At 63.8% G+C, this 20,462-nt stretch overlaps 1 protein-coding gene across 1 annotated transcript in view; it reads left to right on the forward strand.

Moving 5' to 3' along the window:
• RAI1 (retinoic acid induced 1) overlaps positions 1-20,462 on the forward strand; it is an 80,724-nt gene that overhangs the window by 54,209 nt on the left and 6,053 nt on the right. Inside the window, 2 exon segments of the mRNA XM_058559521.1 lie at positions 11,163-11,536; positions 11,538-16,697. Coding sequence (XP_058415504.1) covers positions 11,183-11,536; positions 11,538-16,697 — 5,514 coding nt within the window. The 5' untranslated portion in view covers positions 11,163-11,182.

Below are 20,462 nucleotides of genomic sequence, written 5' to 3' on the forward strand. Positions count from 1 at the left end.
CCCACCCCCCTCTGCGCGCCCCTGGCACGGCCTGGGCACGGGTGGGGTCTGCCTTGAAGTTGTTGGTGTGCGAACCCGCTGCTGTTTAAATGGCGTGTTTGTTTGGAGTGGCTCAGGGAGGAGGCTGGAGATGGGGGAGGCAGCGCCCCTCTTGGCGCCGCCGCCGCTGCCGGAGGGTCCGTGTGTTCAAAGCTCCAGCTTGGTTATGACTGAAGAAAGGTGGGCACTGAAGAGAGCCGGCCGAAAACCAAAGAGGGGCTCGGCGCCCCGGGCCGGCCGCCCCCTGCTTGCGGAGGGAGAGCCGGAGCCGCCTCTCGCAGCCACTCTGCGCGCGGGGAGGGAGGCGAGGGGACGAGAGCGCCGGCTCCCCGCCCCCACCCCAGCCGGTTCCAATATTTCGCAGAAAGGCACGCGGCTCCTAATCGGTCCTTTCCAGGCTGAGATTTAGCTGCGCGATGCCCGCGCGGGGGCGGGGGCCGCGGGCCGGGGGAGGCGCTGAGTCCGGAGCCGCCAAGCGAGGTGAGGAGCCCGCGTCCTCGGCTGGTGGAGCGGGCGGGCGGGCGCGCAAACCCGAGAGGCAGATATAGAAAGGGGGGCAGGTTAAAAATAACCCTCTCCGGCTGGGAAGCTCGCGCGCACTCTCGCCTCGTTCGGTGCCAGAGGACTCCAGGGGAGGTGGCGTTGGGGAGGGCAGAGCGGGATTCCCCCTCCTCCGCGGGGCGGGGTGCCCGCCTGCGCGCCGCGGCTGCACGTGTGTGGGGCCGCGCGCCCGAGCCCCCTGCACCCGGCCAGGGGGCGCCCCCTCCCCAGGACCGGACGCAGCTGGCAGCGGCCCCCGCCCGCAGCCTTGCGCGGCTGGAGGGTAGTGCTCCATTATTCATTATTTACGAGCGTTAATAGGTTTGAGGCACGGGGGGGGGACAAGGGCGCTGTGGAGACCTAGGCATTAGGGGAAGGGGTGGGGGCGAAGGGGGGCGGGGCTGCGGCGCGGGCCGCGAGAAAGAGGTCTCCACCTCGGCCCGGGCGTTCGGGGCGCACCTCCGTCCGGTCCCTTATCACCGCCCGCTGCTGGGGCTGCGCACGGCTCCAGGTGGGAGGTGCGGGCCTTTGATGTTGCCTCTGGGCCTCTGTCCTCCGCGTCCTCGCCCTTCAGGAGGCGCGAGGAGAGGGCTGCGGGCCGTACGCCCCGCCCTGCGCGGCCCCCGCGGCCATCGCCGCGTCCCCGACGCGGCCCGGGCCTCATTTATCATCATCTTTGGTCAAGTGGAGTGTGCAAGGAACAGCTGCTTCACTCGGCTGACTTCCGAGGGCGGCTGCAGCGGGAATCAGGGAGATGAATGATGGGGGCTGGGGGGGCACAGACCCCCGGGGTCCCAGCGCAGGCAGGAGGGAGGCGCGGAGCGTCCAGCGCCGCCTCCGCCTCGTGGCGAGTGCAGCGCTCCTTCCTCTCTCTCCCAGCGCCTCCAATTACCGTGGATTGCGGACGGGGGCGCCCCAGGAGGGGGCTGGGCGCGGAGAGGCGCCCCTCGCCGGCGGAGGACCGGCGGGCGCACTGCTGGCTGAGCCCGAGGTCGCCGTGACCTTGCTGGGGTCAGCGGGTTGGGCCGCGGAGGAGGCGGCGCGGCGTCTTTGGTGGCGCTTGCCGGATTGGCGCAGAGGCCGGGAAACAGGGCGGGGGTGTGGGGGGCACAAATAGAAGGTGAAATTTTACCTGCCCCTGAGGGAGTCCTGCGGATTTTCTCCCGGCAGCAGCAGGCGCTCTGCCTTTGTCTTACACGGCTGAAACATCTGTTGCAGAGGGGCGGTGAGGCCGCAAACAACCCCCACACACCCTGCGCGGCTCCCCAGACCCCAGCTTGGCACTAGCCAGGCTCCCGGACTCCGGCGCCGCGTTAACCCTGCTCGCGCTGGGCGCGCGCCCGGCAGCCTCCTGCCGCAGTACGCGCCTCGGTGCGGGGCTCCCTGTCCCCGGCCCCAGAATGGGTCTCCTCGGGGCGCCGACTGGGCCACCCCCACTTTCAAAAGGTGCCGCGCTATCGATTGGAGGCGGGGGGCAGTTGCGGGAAGGGTTAATGGCCTGGTCGCAGACCCTAATTGTCAGACCTGGGCCCGCTTCGTTTCAATTACCCTAAGTAGAGACTGAATGCGCAATTAACGAAGTCAGCTTGCCAACTGGAAAGCCGTCCCCGCTTTCACGTTCAGCAGAATACTCCACCAGCTGACTTGGACCAAGCAATTTCCTCCTCTCTGTTCCTTTCTCTCTCTCTCTCTTCCAATCCCCCTCCCTCTTTTTCTCTCTCCTTAATAATAAAATTATACCAAGCAGTTTGCGGTGTGGCAGGCGGCCAGAAAAGCGTTTCTTTAAACGCCGCCGTCTCACAATTAGGCAGCAAGAGGATTTGACACGCCGTGGCGTCCTGACAGGCGGCTTCCTCCCCTGGGGGCTTGGGGGGAGGAAGGGGGCGCCAATTCCCCTGTTCCCCCAGGTGGAACAGGGCTGGCGGGGGCTGGCGTGCTGTGCCTCCCCAGCTGTCAGGATGTTGCAGAGAGAGGGTGTCAAGGCGGGGAAGCTAGGCGTGGTTCCCACCCAGGCTGGGGAAGGCAGAACATTCCGTGACTCCTCCAGGAAGCTGGGGTGTCCAGGAGGAGGACCTTGCCCCCTCTCTTTGGCCTCCAGCTCTGAGTTCGTTTTCTGGTTGACAGGCGGGCACTGTGGGTCACGGGTCTGTAGAGGGATCTCAGCCCTGCTGGGCCTCTTGGATAAGTCACTGTCTCTCTCTGGGCTTCCATTAATCCCTCTGCAAACTGAGAGAGAGGTTTGGCCTAGAATATGCTCTGCAGAGAGTGGCTTCTGGTGGCTCACTGCTCCCAGCAGTGGGCCTTGCTGGGGGGAGAGAGAGGGATGGGGTAGCACCATGTCAGAAACCAGTCAGAGACCCCACTCCAGCTTGGGCCCTACACCGTGGGCCCCAAAGGCACCCAGGAGGGTGGCTCCCCAGGCAGCAGTGATGCAGGCAGCTCACAAATGGGGGTGACTCTGCAGGTTTGCCAGGGATTGGCACCAGGAGGACACAGGGCATCTGACCATCGGCTGCAGCAGCCCGGGCGCCTGAGGTGGCGGTGGGGAGAGAGAACTGCAGTGGCCCCGCTTGCCCTATCCTGCCTCCCAGCCTCACTGAGGCCACACCTCCTGTCTGGTGGACCCTCTCCCTCCTCCCGTGGCTAAGTCCTCCTCCTTCCACCTCCCCTGACCACCTCCTCTCCCCAAACCTGCAGCCTCCTGGGAGTCACACCCTGGCGGTTTTTGTGTGTCTGTCTGTCTCAGGAGGGCAGGGGCCATCCTGCTTTTTCCTCCGTGTTCTCAGCACCCAGCTTGTTCCCCGGTTCAGACTGTAAGCTGAACAGAAGTGGTCCTGACGAGTGGGCTCAGGCACAGGAGAGGCTGTGACTCGGGGCTGTGGAGGCCAGAGCATAAGCTTCGTCTTTCCTTCCTGATTGGCTATTGCATGTGTCCTGGCCTCTGGGGCTGTCATCATCAACCCTCTCTCTGGGTGGCATCCCTTAGGGCTGTGGTAAGGGTGTAGTAATGCACCAAACCCAGAGCTGACCTCTCACTCATCTCGTCTGTCAGTCCATCTAGCGAGTATTTGATAGGCACCTGCTCCGGTCAATTTTGGGGCTTAGAGCTTAGGACCAAACAGTTGAAGGCCTTACTGTCATCAGGCTACGTTCTAGTGAAGGAGACACACGTGAAACAGCTCATTATACCTTTAACTATGTCGTTACCGCTGTGAAGAATGCCACCAAGGAGCCCTGAAGGGACCCAGCAAAGTGGGGGGCAGCAGGGCCTCATCAGTTGCCTGGGTGGAATGCTAGGAGGTTATCACCACATCTCTGGGCCCCAGGCCTCCCCGCTCTCTGCACCTCCTTCCCAGGCTGCAGAGCCCCTCCCTCCCTCTCTCGGAGCCACAGCTGCACAGGCCAGCCCTGCCTCCTCCGAGCCCTCCGTGCTCACCCTTCTGCCCCAGTGCCCGGCTGAACTGGTTCGTGCTGGTCTCAGGGCTTCTCCCGGGGGTCAGGGAGCTCTAGGTGCTCCTCTGCTCTCATTCCGTCTCACTGAGCGCCCATCGGTGCCCCAGCTCCCCACCTGCTGAGGTTCTGCCTTTGCCCCTGCAAGGCTCTGCATGCATCAGCTACGCCAGCCTTTGACCCTGGGAGCCTGTGACCGAGAGCAGCGCGTGGACGGTGTTCTGGATCTCTGGAGTGTTGAGCTTTCTACTTGGTTGGTAACATTTTTGAAAATGAGAGATTTCCCTTTATATAAAATCCTGAATTCTGGCTTTTTAAAGGAAAAAAAACTCAAAAGCTCTGGCAGCCTGGGCCCTCATTCCCAGCAGGCAGCAGGCCACTGGGCTGAGCGGGGCTCCCCGTCACTGTATCTGGGACCAGGTCCCCAGGTTGCTCCATCCCCACCTGCCCACTTCACTCAGGTGCGTGTCCTGCTGGGCCTGAGGGAGATTGTACTTTGTCGAATGAATGAGGAGGAGCTGTGGACACAAGCCCCCCATGCCCACCCAGATGTGCCCACACCTCCACCTGACTGCTGTTTCTGGATACTTGCGTACTTTTCATACTTTACTGGGACGTTTTACACATCATTCATTGCATGAATATTTCTTGTTCCGGGAAATGGGGCTATAGCTGTGAACACAACAGGGAAAAATCCCTGCTCTCATGGAACTTTTCCTTCTAAAGAGGAGAGACCACCAATAAAGCCAGCCAGCTAGCATAGGGCTTATGACAAGGGGGTGGGCGCTTTGGAGAAGAAGTAGAGGAGAGGAGTGCAAGGGATGCCAGTTCAAACACAGTGGTCAGGGAAGCTGCCTGAGAAGGTGACTTGAGCAAAAAGACTGTGAGCGCAGCCCTGCAGGTATCTGAGAATGGTATTCCATGCAGAGGAAACAGCCAGTGCAAAGGCCCTGAGGCTCAGGGAGGTGAAAATGCACGCCCAAGGCCACAGAGTCAGCAGCCAGACAAACCACCAGCTTGGTGCTTTGGTGCTTCCACTTCCCCAGGGAAGTCATGGTCCCTCTGGTCACGTGGGGTGGCGAGGACAAGGCTGGGGTGAGAGGTTGGGCTCTTTCATTTCGTTCTTTGCCTCCCCTCAAAGCCAGCAGACACACAGATCCTATCTCAGCCATATTGCGCAGTCATCAGCAAGGCCAAGACTTCTAAGGGCTTGTGGGGGGAGAATGGAACTCACTGAAAGCCCTCCGTTCATCCCTCAGATTCCCATGCCAGCCTCTGGGCCAACCCCTTGATCTTGCTTGCCCGGGGCCCTGAATGTGGGCCCAGACCCCAGCCCTCTTAGCTGTCTGCATCCCAGCTGTCAGTCCCTCCCGTTTCTTTTCCTCGTTTTGATGGAGATGGGGAGAGGTGGTGACGCTTCTTGTTGAGAGGTGAATACAATGACCCCAAAACAGTTGTTGTCCACGAGAGACTGATGAGTGTGGGGCTGATCACAGTGAGCTGTCCCGTGGCCTCCCCCAGGAGGGCTCGTCAGGGCCCATGGCACAGCCGCGGCGGGTCCCTTCTCGCGGCCCCACCCCTCACAGGGGCAGGGGGCTGGCTGGCCATCTGCCCCTCCTCCTGGACGGTGGGCCCCTCCAGCCCAGGGCTCGGGGCCTGTTGACCACGGGGCCGTGAAGAGCAGCGCGCAGTTTTAGAGGTCAGAGACCTAAGTTGAGATCTCAGCTGTGCTGTGGGTACTCTGCCCCTCCCGGAAATGGGGTGGGGGCGTCCTAACCAGGCAGGGTGCTTCAGGGGACTAGCACAGCACCAACCTCCCACCCCGCACCCACTCCCACCCCGGTGAGCAGCACTGGGTGGCTTGGACCCTGAAGGGAGGCCCTCATTCCGGGGGCTTTGTGGGTCTCGGCTGCCTCTGCAGCTGGGTCCTTGGAGGAAACAGCGTTGGTGGGCTTCAGGGGAAGGCTTTCCAAACATCTGGAGAGTCCAGAAGCCTCTGCTCCCCGTGCAAACATTCTTCAAAGAGCCCTCAGACCCCAGTCTCACCTGAGGTCCCCCGCCTCAGCGAAGGAGCCTGGCTGGGGGCCCGACAGCTGGAGAGGGTCGTCCTGCTGCTAGCCCTGCTCACCCCACCGCTTGTGTCTCCATATTCAGGACCCCAGCCCCCAGGCCCGCCCAGCCAGGCCCTACTGACGGGGTGTGCTGACCCCCATGGGGTTCTCCCATGAGCATGTGTGGGTGCCCGTGAATGAGGAGGGGTGCATACCAGGTGTGTTACTCCCACAGGGTCACAGGGTCATGCTTGGGAGTGCGGGCTGCCTTGTTCTCTGGGATTTCTTATGACTCAGGTTGGTCCCCCCAGCCCCAAGCGGCCCCTCCCAGCTGGCTCAGGTCCCTGCTTCTCCACTAGCCCCTGGCCCTGGGACCCTAACCTGGCCCTGAGTCCCCCAGGCACCCAGCTGTTTGTCCTGCGGACTCCTGGGAAGCTCAGCCCTTCCCCCGTTCAAGCCAGGCCCTTGGGACTCAGAATGGACCCCGTGAAACAGCAGTCAGTGTGGCTAATGCCGGTTTACATTTCAGTCACGTCTCATCCTTAGTGTCCTTCCCCCCCGACAGATGAGGAGAACGGAGGTGGTGCTGCCTTCTCCACTCATCCTGGACACCACCGCCCCCCCACCTCCTGACCCAAGTGACTTTCCCCTTCTTCCTGGTTCCCAGGCCTCCAGTGGGTTGGGTTTTTACATTTTTTTCCCTGCAGCTACAAATCAGGAAACTGGGTCATAAAACAACCTTGGGTAAGTGGGTGGGATGGAACCAGTGGCCTCAGAGCTGCCACGGGAACGGAAAGCTTCCTTCTCTCCCTCTCTCTCGCTTTCTCCTTCTCTGCCTCCCTTTCTCTCTCTCCCCATCTCGGTCACTCTCCCTCTCCCACCCCTGCCTCAGGAATAACGTCCACCACAGCTTCCAGCTGGGCCCACCAGGGTCCCCCATAACTGTGCCCATTCCCTGACCGGGGCCTGGCCCTGGGGACTGGAGAGGCTGTGGGCCCAGTGAGCTCTCTCTGAGGCTGCCCGGGGGACGGTATTTACCATGGTGACAGCAGGCAGCCAGTGACCACTATTGCCCATAGTGGACCTCCCTAAGGTGGGTCTGGCCCCTTGAATAAAACTGAGGCTGCAGAGGGGACTCGGGAGAGGTGAGCTGCCAGCAGCCCCTCGCCTCCCCTCGCAGCACCTCCTTGCTGTCATGCTGCACGATGCCTTCCTCTAACGTGGGCATTCTTGGTATGGGCTTCAGGTTCAGGTGAGGGGCATCCATCCTTGGTCTTGTTGCTGCTGCTGCAGGCGTCCAGCGAAAGGAGCTTCACTGGGGGGCTCTGCCCTGGGCTCACACGCAGGCCTCTTGCCTCTCTGAACCTCACCTCTCTCTAAAAATACAGAACCATCAAAGCAGTAAGTGAGCGCACCTGTGCGGAGGAGGCACGCACAGCCAGGGTGTCCCCACTCCGGCCTGTGGTTCCTTTGGGCAGAGGGCAGAGTGCTGGGGTCTTTGCCTGAAAGAAGGCCTGGGCCCTTGATCACCTGCTTTTGGTGATTTTGAGGCCTGCTGGCCCCGCACTGTGGGGAGTCTGGGGTCTCATTATGCCCCCGTTTGCTCTCTGATCTCCCCCGTTTCCTGGTTGTGTAGACGGCTGGGGCCACAGTGAGACCCGTCGCTGCGCTGAGGGGAGTCCTGGGCGTTGGATACGAGGGCTGGGCCCTGCACCAGCTTCGTGGGGTGGCCTTGAGCACGTGTCTCCCTGAGCCTGGCGTGCCCCCCTCCAGTGGCCAGGGAAGACCGCCTCCAGGAGTTGTCATAGGAGGAGAGCAAACATTCTGGCTCAGGGGACACTCAAGACTGGCTTCCTCCCTCCCTTCTCTTTTTCCTTCCTTCCTTTCTTCCGGGTTTGGCAAGAACTTCAGAGACAAGGCCTTGACCAAGGGTCTGGGAGAAGAGACAGGTGGCGGGTGGGATAGGGAGGCTGGGCTGGACCAGAGGAGCTCTGTGAGGATGTGTTAGGGTGCCCTCCCCTGACCCCCACCCCTTCTCCCTCCAGCTGAACCCACAAGGCCAAATGCCCAGTCTGCACCCCTCTGCCCCCTCTTCCCCTTCCCAGGTTCAAAGGTCACCATCTCTCTGCCAAGGGGGCCTCTTTCCTGCCCCCTTCTCCTGATGCGGCCCATCCTGCCTGCTGCCTGCCCCCTCTCCCTCCTTGTCCTTTCCTAGTGCTCTTGAAAAGTAATCATAATCATAATAATTAATAACAACAGAGCCTGTGGCAGGCCTGAGGCGGCTCTTAAAGAGGCAGAGCCCCATTTTCTCCCAGCAGAGCTGGCGGACCTCGTGGGCTCTGAGAGGCGGCCTTTGATGCCATGCCTTTGTTCCTGCGTCCCTCTCCCCCCGCCGCCTGGGGTTGGAGGGTGGCGTTGGGGTGAGCATTTTTGCCTGCGTTCTCCATCAGGCACTGGGCTTCTCCTTTTTAATTGAACTGTCTTTTCTTAGAGATAGATGCTTCTACCACATGCAGCTGCTCATGTGTATTGGGAAACCCGCCTGTAATACAGCTTGGCTGAATTAAAAGACGCAGCAGCTGGGCTGATTAAGGAGGGGACACTGGTCATAGCGCTCTCTCTTTTTAAATAATGTTTCTGGTAATGCATTTTGGAGAATGTGAAAAAAAATAAAAAATAAAAAAGCTGTAGAAATGTTAATGATATCCACAGGACACTCAGCAGGAAATGAGAGCGATCTGGGACTAATAAAAGCCGAAATGTAATTTGTGCAGATATACGAGGCACAGCTTCCAGAGCGGGCCTGGGTTTGTGCATTCTGGGCTCATAAACATGGCCGGGGAGGGCAGACCCGGGCGCGGTGTCCTCGGCCCTGGAGCAGGCCTTCCTCACCAGGGGCTGCTGCTAACCCTGCCTGCTGGCTGGGGACACCCTGAGCAGAGGTGGCCTCCACCCGCCAGCGAGCAGCATGGGGAGGCGCCACTCAGGCCTGCCCCGGGGCAGAAGGGAGCCACCCCCCTGGGCAGCTCTGGGGCGGTCTGGCCAGCACCCTTTTCTGTGGAGGTCAGGTCAGGAGGTGCGGGGCTGCCCACCTGGCGGGAGCCACCAGGCCAGAACCGAGTGCGGCCTCCAGCTCCTCTGGGCCGGCGTGTGGCAGCAGGCACCTTCTGTAATGTTTGATCCAAGACGCCAGGGCCGGGATTGAAGTGGGTCAGAAGGGCGGGCGCATTTCTCTTTATTGGGGATGCCTGTGATAAATCCAGGGAGAGGCAGGAGGGGAGGCCGCTGGCTGCTGTCGGCATGGAGCCTGCTGGCTTTGAGAAGCCCAGTGGGCAGGGGCTTGCCTCATAGGACACTGGTCCCCTCTCTGCAGCCGTGGCGCTTCCATCTCTGAGTCAGGGCCAGCTACCTGCTGAGGGCAGGGGAGGTGGGCCCTGCGGTGCTAACGGGGCTCCTGGGGGCTGTCTGCTGCCCTGGGCTTGCCCTGCTCAGCTGGGTGGAGCCCCTCCCCTGTCCCCGTCCCTGACCAGTTCCCGACACTGAATGAGGAAGCGTCTAGGTGGGATCCAGGTGAAGAAGAGGGGTGAGCTGGACCTCCTGGAGGAAGCCCCCTACCGTCCCCCCTGCTCCGCATCCCTCTCTCTGTCTCTCCCCTTCTTACATCTGTGTGTGTCTCTCGTCTCTGTGCCTCTTCATTCCATTCTGGTCCCTCCTATAACCCTGGAATCTCTGTTGCCCGAGGCAGGCCACTCCTTCCTCTTTGGGCGTTGGGAATGGAACTGGAAAGTCCCCCATCCTCTCCTGGGGGCCTGGGCCGTGTAGGCAGAGGCGAGTTCTTCCTGCCTCTCAGCCCACCCCCACGCCAGCCGGCACGGTTGTGGGTAAATCCCAAGGCCCCTGGGACTCAGGGCTGACTGCCAGCCCCTTGCCGTGATTCCTCCCGAGCCTGGAGTGTTCCTTGCTTCTCCTTCCCTCCTTGGAGGGTCTTCTGGGGTGACCAGGCCCCCAGTCAGTTAGGGGCACCTACAGCCTGGACACTGAGGGCCGGCCTGTTTTGTGAATCCAGTTGCTCTGCCCTGAAAGGCTCGCTGTCCCCACCCCAGGGTCATCTTCTGACCCAGGATCCTGCTTTGGGGTAGGTTAGACCCCGCCTGGGCCCCAGCCCCTAAAATCATCAACAGATGGGCTCTCAGCCTGGTGCGCCCTGGCCCTGACCCTGCGGAGGAGACGGGGAGGGGCTGGCCAGGAGGGTCTCTTCACACAGGAGGGGAGTGTGGCTCTGTCCCCCATTAGCACGCACTCCCTCACTCCGGGCCACGTAAGCTGTTTACGCACCTATGATATCAAAAACAGGAGGCAGCTGCTGCCGTCCTGCGTTCCTGGGAGTCAGAGAAGGGGACGCTTTATGCCTACCGTGGCTTGGTGGCCTCTAATCGACGTCTGCTAGAAGGAACAGACAGATTCCAGATGGCACGGCAGTGTTGCAGGGAGGGGTGCGTGTGTGTGTGTGTGTGTGTGTGTGCCCGAGGCAGGCCTTGGTGAGCACCTTCTTGGGGCAGGGGCAAACCTTCCCAGGTCCCCGGCAGGACTGGGTCACGTTTGAACACTGCCACGCTGGGACTAGATTACAGGATCCAGCGGCCCCAGGGGACGGGGGAACAGGAATTGCTCTGCTAAATGATTTTGAGCTGTCATGGAAGGGCTGGGAGGGGAGCGCTGGGGGATGGGGGGGAGGAGCCGGCCAGGAGGAAGATGGGTGGCCGCTCCCCGCGACCTGGTGCTGGGTAGCCCGTGTACGTCTCCCTCCCACCGCGGTGGCCGTCCTTGGCCAGGCTCAGCTGCGGGCGATGTCAGAGCGGGAATTACAGAGCGCACCTCCCTGACACAGAAGTTGTCAATATGTGCACAGCTGGTGAGGAGGCGCTGGCAAAGGAGAGACTATTAAGAGCTGCGGGGAGAGGGCAGGGCGGGGAGAGGGCTGGGAGGCAGGCTTTCTGAGGTGAAAGGAAATGGCCCATCTGAATCGCTGTCCCTCTGCCCCTCCCCTCCCCGCCCTCCCTCTCTCCCTTTCTCTTTTCACAGATACCCAGCCCGAGTGAGTCATGCAGTCTTTTCGAGAAAGGTGTGGTTTCCATGGCAAACAGCAGGACTACCAGCAGACCTCACAGGAGACCTCTCGCCTGGAGAATTACAGGCAGCCGAGCCAGGCCGGGCTGAGCTGCGACCGGCAGCGGCTGCTGGCCAAGGACTATTACGGCCCGCAGCCCTACCCGGGCTACGAGGGCGGCGCGGGCACGCCCGCCAGCACGGCACGCGGCAGCAAAGGCCTGCCCTCCCAGCAGGCCCTGCAGGGGAGGCCGGCGTTCTCGGGCTACGGCGTCCAGGACAGCAGCCCCTACCCGGGCCGCTACTCGGGCGAGGAGAGCCTGCAGGCCTGGGGCCCCCCCCAGCCGCCACCCCCCCCAGCCGCAGCCCCTGCCAGCGGGGGTGGGCAAATATGACGAGAACTTGATGAAAAAGACGGCGGTGCCCCCTAGCAGGCAGTACCCAGACCAGGGCGTCCAGCTGCCCTTCCGGACTCGCTCCCTGCACGTCCCGCAGCAGCTGCCACAGCCCCAGCCGCCCCTGGTGTACCCCAAGCTCCAGAGGCAGAAACTGCAGAACGACATGGCCTCGCCTCTGCCCTTTCCCCAGGGCGGCCACTTTCCCCAGCCCTCGCAGTCCTTCCCCGCCGCCTCCACCTACTCCGCCGCCACCGGCCAGGCCGCCGGGCAGGGGGCCCATTCATATAAGAGTTGCACGGCCCCGTCTGCCCAGCCCCTTGACAGGCCGCTGGCTGCCAACGCCAGCCTGGCCCCGGGGCAGCGGGTTCAGGGCCTTCATGCCTACCAGTCTGGCCGCCTCAGCTATGACCAACAGAAGCAGGCCCTTCAGAGCCGGCACCACGCCCAGGAAACCCTCCATTACCAAAACCTCGCCAAGTACCAACACTACGGGCAGCAAGGCCCGGGCTACTGCCAGCCGGACACGGCCGTCAGGACGCCGGAGCAGTACTACCAGACCTTCAGCCCCAGCTCCGGCCACTCGCCGGCCCGCTCCGTGGGCCGCTCGCCTTCCTACAGCTCCACTCCGTCGCCACTGATGCCCAACCTGGAGAACTTTCCCTACAGCCAGCAGCCGCTCAGCGCCGGGGCCTTCCCCAGCGGCGCCACTGACCACAGCCACTTCATGCCCCTGCTCAACCCCTCGCCGACGGACGCTACCAGCTCCGTGGACACCCAGGCCGGCAACTGCAAGCCACTGCAGAGGGACAAGCTCCCTGAGAACCTGCTGTCGGATCTCAGCCTGCAGAGCCTCACGGCCCTGACTTCGCAGGTGGAGAACATCTCCAACACAGTCCAGCAGCTGCTGCTCTCCAAGGCTGCCGTGCCCCAGAAGAAGGGTGTCAAGACCCTGCTGTCCAGAACGCCAGAGCAGCACAAAAGCCAGCACTGCAGCCCTGAGGGCAGTGGCTACTCGGCTGAGCCGGCGGGCACGCCACTGTCAGAGCCGCTGAGCAGCACGCCGCAGTCCAGCCACGCCGAGCCACCGGAGGCCGACTACCTGAGCGGCTCCGAGGACCCACTGGAGCGCAGCTTCCTCTACTGCAGCCAGGCCCGCGGCAGCCCCGCCAGGGTCAACAGCAACTCGAAAGCCAAGCCTGAGTCCGTGTCCACCTGTTCCGTGACCTCGCCCGACGACATGTCCACCAAGTCCGACGACTCCTTCCAGAGCCTGCACAGCAGCCTGCCGCTCGACAGCTTCTCCAAGTTTGTGGCGGGTGAGCGGGACTGCCCGCGGCTGCTGCTCAGTGCCCTGGCACAGGAGGACCTGGCCTCCGAGATCCTGGGGCTGCAGGAGGCCATCGGCGAAAAGGCCGACAAGGCCTGGGCGGAGGCGCCCGGCCTGATCAAGGACGCCAGCAAGCCGCCCTTCTCGCTGGAGAACCACGACGCCTGCCTGGACGCCATGGCCAAGAACGCGTGGCCCCGGCCAGGGGAGGCCGAGGCCCTGCCCCAGTCCTTGCAGCTGGACAAGGGCGGCAACACCAAGGACTTCAGCGCGGGGCTGTTCGGAGACCCTTCCGTGGGCTTCGCCACCCCCGACCCCAAGAAGACAACGGGTCCCCTCTCCTTTGGCACCAAGCCCACCCTTGGGGTGGCTACTGCGGACCCCGCCACGGCAGCTTTTGACTGCTTCCCGGACACGACCACCGCCAGCTCAGCGGACAGCGCCAACCCCTTCGCCTGGCCTGAGGAGAACTTGGGGGATGCTTGTCCCCGGTGGGGGCTGCACCCTGGGGAGCTCACCAAGGGCCTCGAGCAGGACGGGAAGGCCTCGGACGGCATCGGCAAGGAGAACGCCCACGAGGCTTCGGCTTGCCTGGGCTTCCAGGAGGAGGAGCCCCCTGGGGAGGAGGCAGCCGCGCCCGGGGCCTCGAAGCAGGAGGAGGCGGGTGGGGTGAAGGAGGAGGTGGGCGGGCTGCTGCAGTGCCCCGAGGTGGGCAAGGCTGACCGGTGGCTGGAGGACAGCCGGCACTGTTGCTCCGCCGACTTCGGGGACCTCCCGCTGCTGCCGCCCACCGGCAGGAAGGAGGACCTGGAGGCGGAGGAGGAGTATTCCTCGCTGTGCGAGCTCCTGGGCAGCCCTGAGCAGAGGCCCAGCATGCAGGACCCGCTGTCGCCAAAGGCGCCGCTCATGTGCACCAAGGAGGAGGTGGAGGAGGTGCTAGACCCCAAGGCCGGCTGGGGCTCCCCGTGCCACCTCTCTGGGGAGTCTGTCATCTTGCTGGGTCCCACCGTGGGCGCCGAATCGAAGGTCCAGAGCTGGTTTGAGGCCTCCCTGTCCCACATGAAGCCAGGCGAAGAGGGGCCCGATGGGGCGCTGGCTCCTGGGGATTCCACCACCCTGGGCCCAGACGCCTCCCTGGCTCAGAAGCCGAACAAGCCTGCAGTGCCGGAGGCTCCCATTGCTAAGAAAGAGCCCGTGCCTCGCGGCAAAAGTTTACGGAGCCGGCGGGTGCACCGGGGGCTGCCCGAGGCCGAGGACTCCCCGTGCAGGGCACCAGCACTGCCCAAAGATCTTCTGCTCCCCGAATCCTGCACGGGGCCCCCCCAGGGGCAGATGGAGGGGGCGGGGGCCCCAGGCCGGGGGGCCTCGGAAGGGCTCCCCAGGATGTGCACCCGCTCCTTCACGGCCCTGAGCGAGCCCCGCACGCCTGGACCCCCAGGCCTGACCACCACCCCTGCCCCCCCAGACAAACTAGGGGGCAAGCAGCGAGCCGCCTTCAAGTCAGGCAAGCGGGTGGGGAAGCCCTCGCCCAAGGCCGCGTCCAGCCCCAGTAACCCCGCTGCCCTGCCCGTGGCCTCTGACAGCAGCCCCATGGGCTCCAAGACCAAGGAGACGGATTCCCCTGGCACTCCAGGCAAAGACCAGCGCTCTATGATCCTCCGGTCCCGCACCAAAACCCAGGAGGTCTTCCACGCCAAGCGGCGGCGGCCCTCGGAGAGTCGGCTGCCCAACTGCCGTGCCACCAAGAAACTCCTTGCCAACAACCATCTGCCCACCACGTTCAAGGTCTCCGGCAGCCCCCAGAAGGAGGGCAGGGCCAGCCAGCGGGCGAGGGTCCCCAAGCCCGGGGCAGGCAGCAAGCCCTCTGATCGGCCTCTCCATGCGCTCAAGAGGAAGTCGGCCTTCCTGGCGCCCGTCCCCACCAAGAAGCGGAGCCTGGTCCTGCGGAGCGGCGGCGGCAGCAGTGCCTGCAGCCTCGAGGGGGCAGTAAAGGAGGAGCCGTCCGAGGGCCCTCCCACCCTCTTCAAGAGGATATCTTCTCCCAAGAAGGCCAAGCCCACCAAGGGCAGCGGGGAGCCCACCTCGAAGCCCCTGCCCCCCGAGACCCCTGACGCCTGCCTGAAGCTCGCCTCGCGGACGGCCTTCCCGGGGGCCATGAAGACCAAGGTGCTGCCGCCCCGGAAAGGCCGGGGCCTGAAGCTGGAGGCTATCGTGCAGAAGATCACCTCGCCCAGCCTGAAGAAGTTCGCATGCAAAGTGCCAGGGGCCCTGCCCGGGAACCCTCTGAGCCCATCCCTCCCGGAGAAGGACCGTGGGCTCAAGAGTGTTGGGGGCAGCCCCCTGGGGACAGAAGAAGGTCTCTTAAACGTGGGCGTGGGGCAGAAACTCCCAGGAGCTTCAGGGGCTGACCCATTATGCAGAAACCCCACCAACAGGTCCTTCAAAGGCAAACTCATGAACAGCAAGAAACTGTCCTCGACTGACTGTTTCAAAACCGAGGCCTTCACTTCCCCAGAGGCCCTGCTGCCGGGGGGAACCGCCCTGGCACCTAGGAAGAGAAGCCGGAAAGGCAGGGCTGGAGTCCTCGGACTCCCCAAAGGCACCCTGGAGAAGCGGCCCCATCTTGGCCCGGCTCTGCCCCTGACTCCCCGAGACAGGGCCAACGGCACGCAGCGGGGTGGGGAGGATGGCTCTGGTGGAGGAGGCAAGAAGCCAAAGACAGAGGAGTTGGGCCTAGCCTCCCAGCCCCCTGAGGGCCGACCCTGCCAGCCCCAGACGAGGGCTCAGAAGCAGCCGGGTCATGCCAACTACAGCAGCTATTCCAAGCGGAAGCGCCTCACACGGGGCCGGGCCAAGAACGCCACCTCCTCACCCTGCAAGGGGCGTGCCAAGCGGCGGCGGCAGCAGCAGGTACTGCCCCTAGATCCCGCAGAGCCTGAAATCCGCCTCAAGTACATTTCCTCATGCAAGCGGCTGCGGGCAGACAGCCGCACCCCGGCCTTCTCGCCCTTCGTGCGGGTGGAGAAGCGAGACGCGTTCACCACCGTGTGCACTGTCGTCAACTCCCCTGGGGAGGAGCCCAAGCTCCACAGGAAGCCTTCCTCCTCCGCCTCTTCTTCCTCATCCTCGTGCTCGTTCTCCCTGGACATGGCCGGGGCCTCCCTGGCCACGCTCCCCGGAGGCTCCGTCCTGCAGCCGCGGCCCTCCCTACCCCTCTCCTCCACCATGCACCTGGGGCCCGTGGTTTCTAAGGCCCTGAGTACCTCTTGCCTTGTTTGCTGCCTCTGCCAAAACCCGGCCAACTTCAAGGACCTCGGGGACCTCTGTGGGCCCTACTACCCTGAACACTGCCTCCCCAAAAAGAAGCCAAAACTCAAGGAGAAGGTGCGGCTGGAGGGCACCTGCGAGGAGACCTCGCTGCCCCTCGAGAGAACACTCAAAGGCCTCGAGTGTGCAGCTGCCGCCACTGCCACCGGGAAGCCCCCCAGGCCTGACGGCCCGGCCGACCTGGCCAAGCAGGGCTCAGTGCGCACCAGTGCCCGAGGCCTGTCCCGGCGGCTGCATAGCTGCTACTGCTGTGACGGTCGGGGGGACGGTGGCGAGGAGGTGGCCCCAGCCGACAAGAGCCGCAAGCACGAGTGCAGCAAGGAGCCGCCGGCAGAGCCTGGCGGGGACACCCAGGAGCACTGGGTGCACGAGGCCTGCGCCGTGTGGACGGGCGGGGTCTACCTAGTGGCCGGGAAGCTCTTTGGGCTGCAGGAGGCCATGAAGGTGGCCGTGGACATGGTAAGACGCCAGCCCACCAGGGTGGGGACCTCGGGGTCCGCAGGCAGGTAGGCAGCGGGAGGTCCATCTCTCCAGTGCTGCGGTTCAGGCCAGACGTGCCCACAGTCACAAATTAGGATCTGGGGAGGGTGGGAGGGAGTTGAAGCCCACCCCAGGCTGAGGCAGGACACGCCTGCCCTGGTCCGCACTCCCCCTGCAGCCCCTTGCTGCCTGCCCAGCCCAGTGCCCACCACACACTCACCTGGTGCCTTCCAGCCCCTGTCCCCCCAGAGCCCACCTGGCTCCACCTTCTCCGCTGAGATGCTGGGGCCCCAGAGGACGTGGGGCCTTCCCGAATTGCACGTCAGGGCCTGCAGTACGGGTTGGCCCTGCTCTGGTACCTGCCTCCTTGGTCTCTGAGATGGAGCTCGGAGCTTAGGGGAGGAACCCCTCAAACAGCACGTGGTTTGAATGTGTCTCCTCCAGCAGGAGGCCCCCAGGATCACACGGCCCTCTTGGTGCAGGGTGGCCTGGGAGCCATCACAAGTGGTCCTAAAATGCCCCTTGAGGGACTTTAGTCCCAGGTCTGTGAGCAAGAACTGGGCTGGCTTCTCGGTTCAGGTCCCAGCTCTGCCCCTCGCTCGCTGTGTGACCCTGGGCATGAGACTTAACCTCTCTGTGCTTCTGTTTCCTCGTCTCTCAAGTGGGCAGAATAGGATTGGATGAGTTCATGCCCATAAAGCTGTTAGAGCTGTGCCTGGCCCAGGTGCTCTGTGAGGGTGTGCTGTTGACATCCCGTGCTGGGACCAGGACCTCGGCAGGAGCCCCGTCGTTGGCAGTGTCACTGCCATCTAAGTACCACGGATCTGGCTCCTCAGGAGCGAGGGGTGCAGAGGGCGGCAGGGAGCGAGCAGCCGGGGGGCCCCGCTGAGCCCTCAGACCTGTCTGGTGGCTGTCAGCAGAAGGGGTCTGGAACGGGGTGGTTGGGTCAGCTTCTGCCCCTGGGGCCCCTGCTCCTGTCCCCACACACAGGGCCACCGTGTCGCCCACCAGGCTCCTGTGAAGTGATGCTCCCTGGCACTGTGCAGCATGGCCCCAGCCCTCAGCCTCCAACCTCTGTTCTCCCCCAGGGCCCGCCCCCACGCACTGCTTGCGCACTCGCTCCTTCTCGGCACCCCAGCCGCTGACCAGCTCCTGTGCCGGCCGTCGGCTGTGGGGGCCACTGTGGATGGGCGGCTGCCCTCGATGCCCTGTGTGTCCCGCAGCTGACCTTCCACTGTCCTGGGCGTGGTCGGAGACCTCTACACGGCCAGATGTCTGCCCGTTGGCCTCCAGCCTGACGGAGGAAACCCCAGCCCCAACCGGACACCTGCCACTTCCCGGCCCTCCTCCCACACCCCAGCCGTCCCTGAAGTGCTCCCCTCCTCTCTTCTCTCCTGGCTCTTGCTATCTGTGCTTCTCTGTCTCTTCTCTCTCTCTGTCACTGGATTCTTCCCGCTGCCCTGAAATAGGTTCAAGTCTCTCCTGTCCTTAAAAAATAATACTAACCCTGAGATCACCAGCCCCAGCGGGCTGCTCCCATGCCATTCATGCCCGGCTCCCGAGCCTGCGTCCTCAGGCCTGTGTGTTCTCCGAGAGCCCTTCCCACACACCCCAGGCCCCACGTCCAGGGCCTTCCCCGCCTCCGCGGCCCGGGCCGGGCTGTGCTGCTTCCCCCCTTTGCATGCAGGGCCGGAACCCCATCTGCCCTGAACCCCCGCCCCCAGTACTGGCCTGGGCGAGGAGGAGACAGCAACAGGCATGGGTTAGCCACTTGCTGCCCCAGGCTGTTCCAGGCGGTTTGGTCTCACCGACCGACTTGCACCGAAGTCCTGCTGGACTGGGGACAAAGCCAGGCTCAGAGCAGCGCTGGGCTCTCCTGGCGTCACCCAGCTGTTAGGTGCGGAGCCGGGATCTGCCTGGCCGGCCCATCCCTGCCTGCTGGGCCAGACTCCAAGACGCTCTGGCGGCCTCCCATGCTGGAGACATCCCTGGAACATCAGAACCGGCGTTTGCGGGTCCCTGCCCGCGTCCCCCTGCCTCTCACCAGGTGGCTCCAGCAGCATCTGTGGGGCCTCCATACCAGAGAAGTGGTCCCAGGCGGCCTCAGAGGGGCTCATTAAAGCAGCATCCCCCCTGGAGGCGGAGGCTGCAGCTACAGAACACCCTGGAGAGACGGGCAGGCCTTCGGGCTTCCCAGGGTCACAGTTGGGCCCCCTCCCCTCTGACAGCCCAGGCCACTCAAGGCCACCGGAATCCGCCAACGGCGGCACGCATCCTTGAAGTCGAGCAGACCCCAGCTGTTCCACCCCAGCAAGTCACCGCCCCCTGGGAGTGTCAGAGGGCTGCCCCGTGAGCAGGGCGGCAGGGCTGCAGGCCAGGCAGTGGGGGCTCTGTGCAGCCCGTTCCCCGGCCCCCTCACGCCTGTCAGTGCTTTGGCCTCACTTTTGCTCTCTGGGGGAACAGAACTTCCGTGTGGGCTCACAGGGACCCCCCCTTCCTTCTGTGCCCTCTTGGGAACCCCCACACAACCTGCTGTCCCTGACGCCTACCACACCCAGCCCGCGGGCCCTCGGTTTCCCAGTCTGCCAGAACCTCTGTGGACCCCGCCTCTTGGTGAGGCCTGGCGTGGTGTGGAGGATGCGGGGCTGTGCCTGCGACCGGGAGTTGTTAGGAGGGCAGAGTGTCTGCTTGGGCCCCGGGTTGGGCCCTTCCGCCGGCCTGGGACCCTTTGGCAAGTTCACAGGCTACACCCCTGCTGGTGCCCGCATCAGAAGGGCCCGAGGCCTCCATCTCTGTACCTCGGTCTCTTTGCGTCTGGAACGCCTGCCCCCGGGGGTGGGGGCCCTCCGTGCAGGCGAGGCGGCGAGGAGCCCCCTCTGGCTGTCACCCTTTAACCATCAAAACAGCCGAGGGCCGCTGTTGGGTGAGACACTTGGGTCTGGTCTGGACCCCCCAGTCCTGCTTCATAGCCCTTTGTGGGCCCCAGAGCTCTGGAAGGTCTCAGCCCTGACCAGAGGGCAACTGCCCATCCAGAGGGCTTGTGTGGAAACCTGATGTTCCAGGTTGGACCCCAGCCCCCCACCCTGCACCTCCCCACACGCAGCTCGGTGCCAGAGGGAGCATCCCCAGGCGTTTCTCAGGCTAGGCCCTAGGCCTGGGCAGGCTGGGAGAAGGCTTTCTCATCCCTGGCCTCTCCCAGCTGCTGGGGGTGAGTCTCCCTCAGTCCTGGGGCCTGGGATGAGCCCGCCCCTGCCCCAAGCAGTATGGAGTGGTGAGTGCCAGCCTGTGCTCCAGCCGAGCTACTGGGCTCAGAGCCCAGCCCAGCTACTTCTGAGCTGTGTGTCCTTGGGCAAATTATTCAGCCTCTCTGAGCTCTCACTGGTGTCACAGGTTATGAGGAGGCAGCTTCGAGCCTGCCTGGCACCTCATAAGCTACAGTTACTTGTTTCCATGGCTTGGCATCTGCGCACGGGCCTGCCGCCCTCCCCACCTCCTTCCTGCACCTCAGTCCCCCCGCCCCTGTGCAGTGAGGGCTGTGGTTCTGGGCTCTACGTGGTTGGGGGCCCAGCCCCTCCCTCCCCCAGCCTCAGGTTTCACTTCACTCTTCCAAAGGCCTTTCTGCCCTCGCCATCCTGTCCTGGCCACGTCCCCCTCCAGGCAGCTGGGCCAGGCACCGAGCTCAGCAGACCGCATTTCTGAGAGCCGGAGGGGGCCAGGGGCCATGCTGGAGGGCGTAAGATTCAC

The sequence above is a fragment of the Diceros bicornis genome, chromosome 18 (assembly GCF_020826845.1).
Source record: "Diceros bicornis minor isolate mBicDic1 chromosome 18, mDicBic1.mat.cur, whole genome shotgun sequence".
Lineage (NCBI taxonomy): Eukaryota > Metazoa > Chordata > Mammalia > Perissodactyla > Rhinocerotidae > Diceros > Diceros bicornis.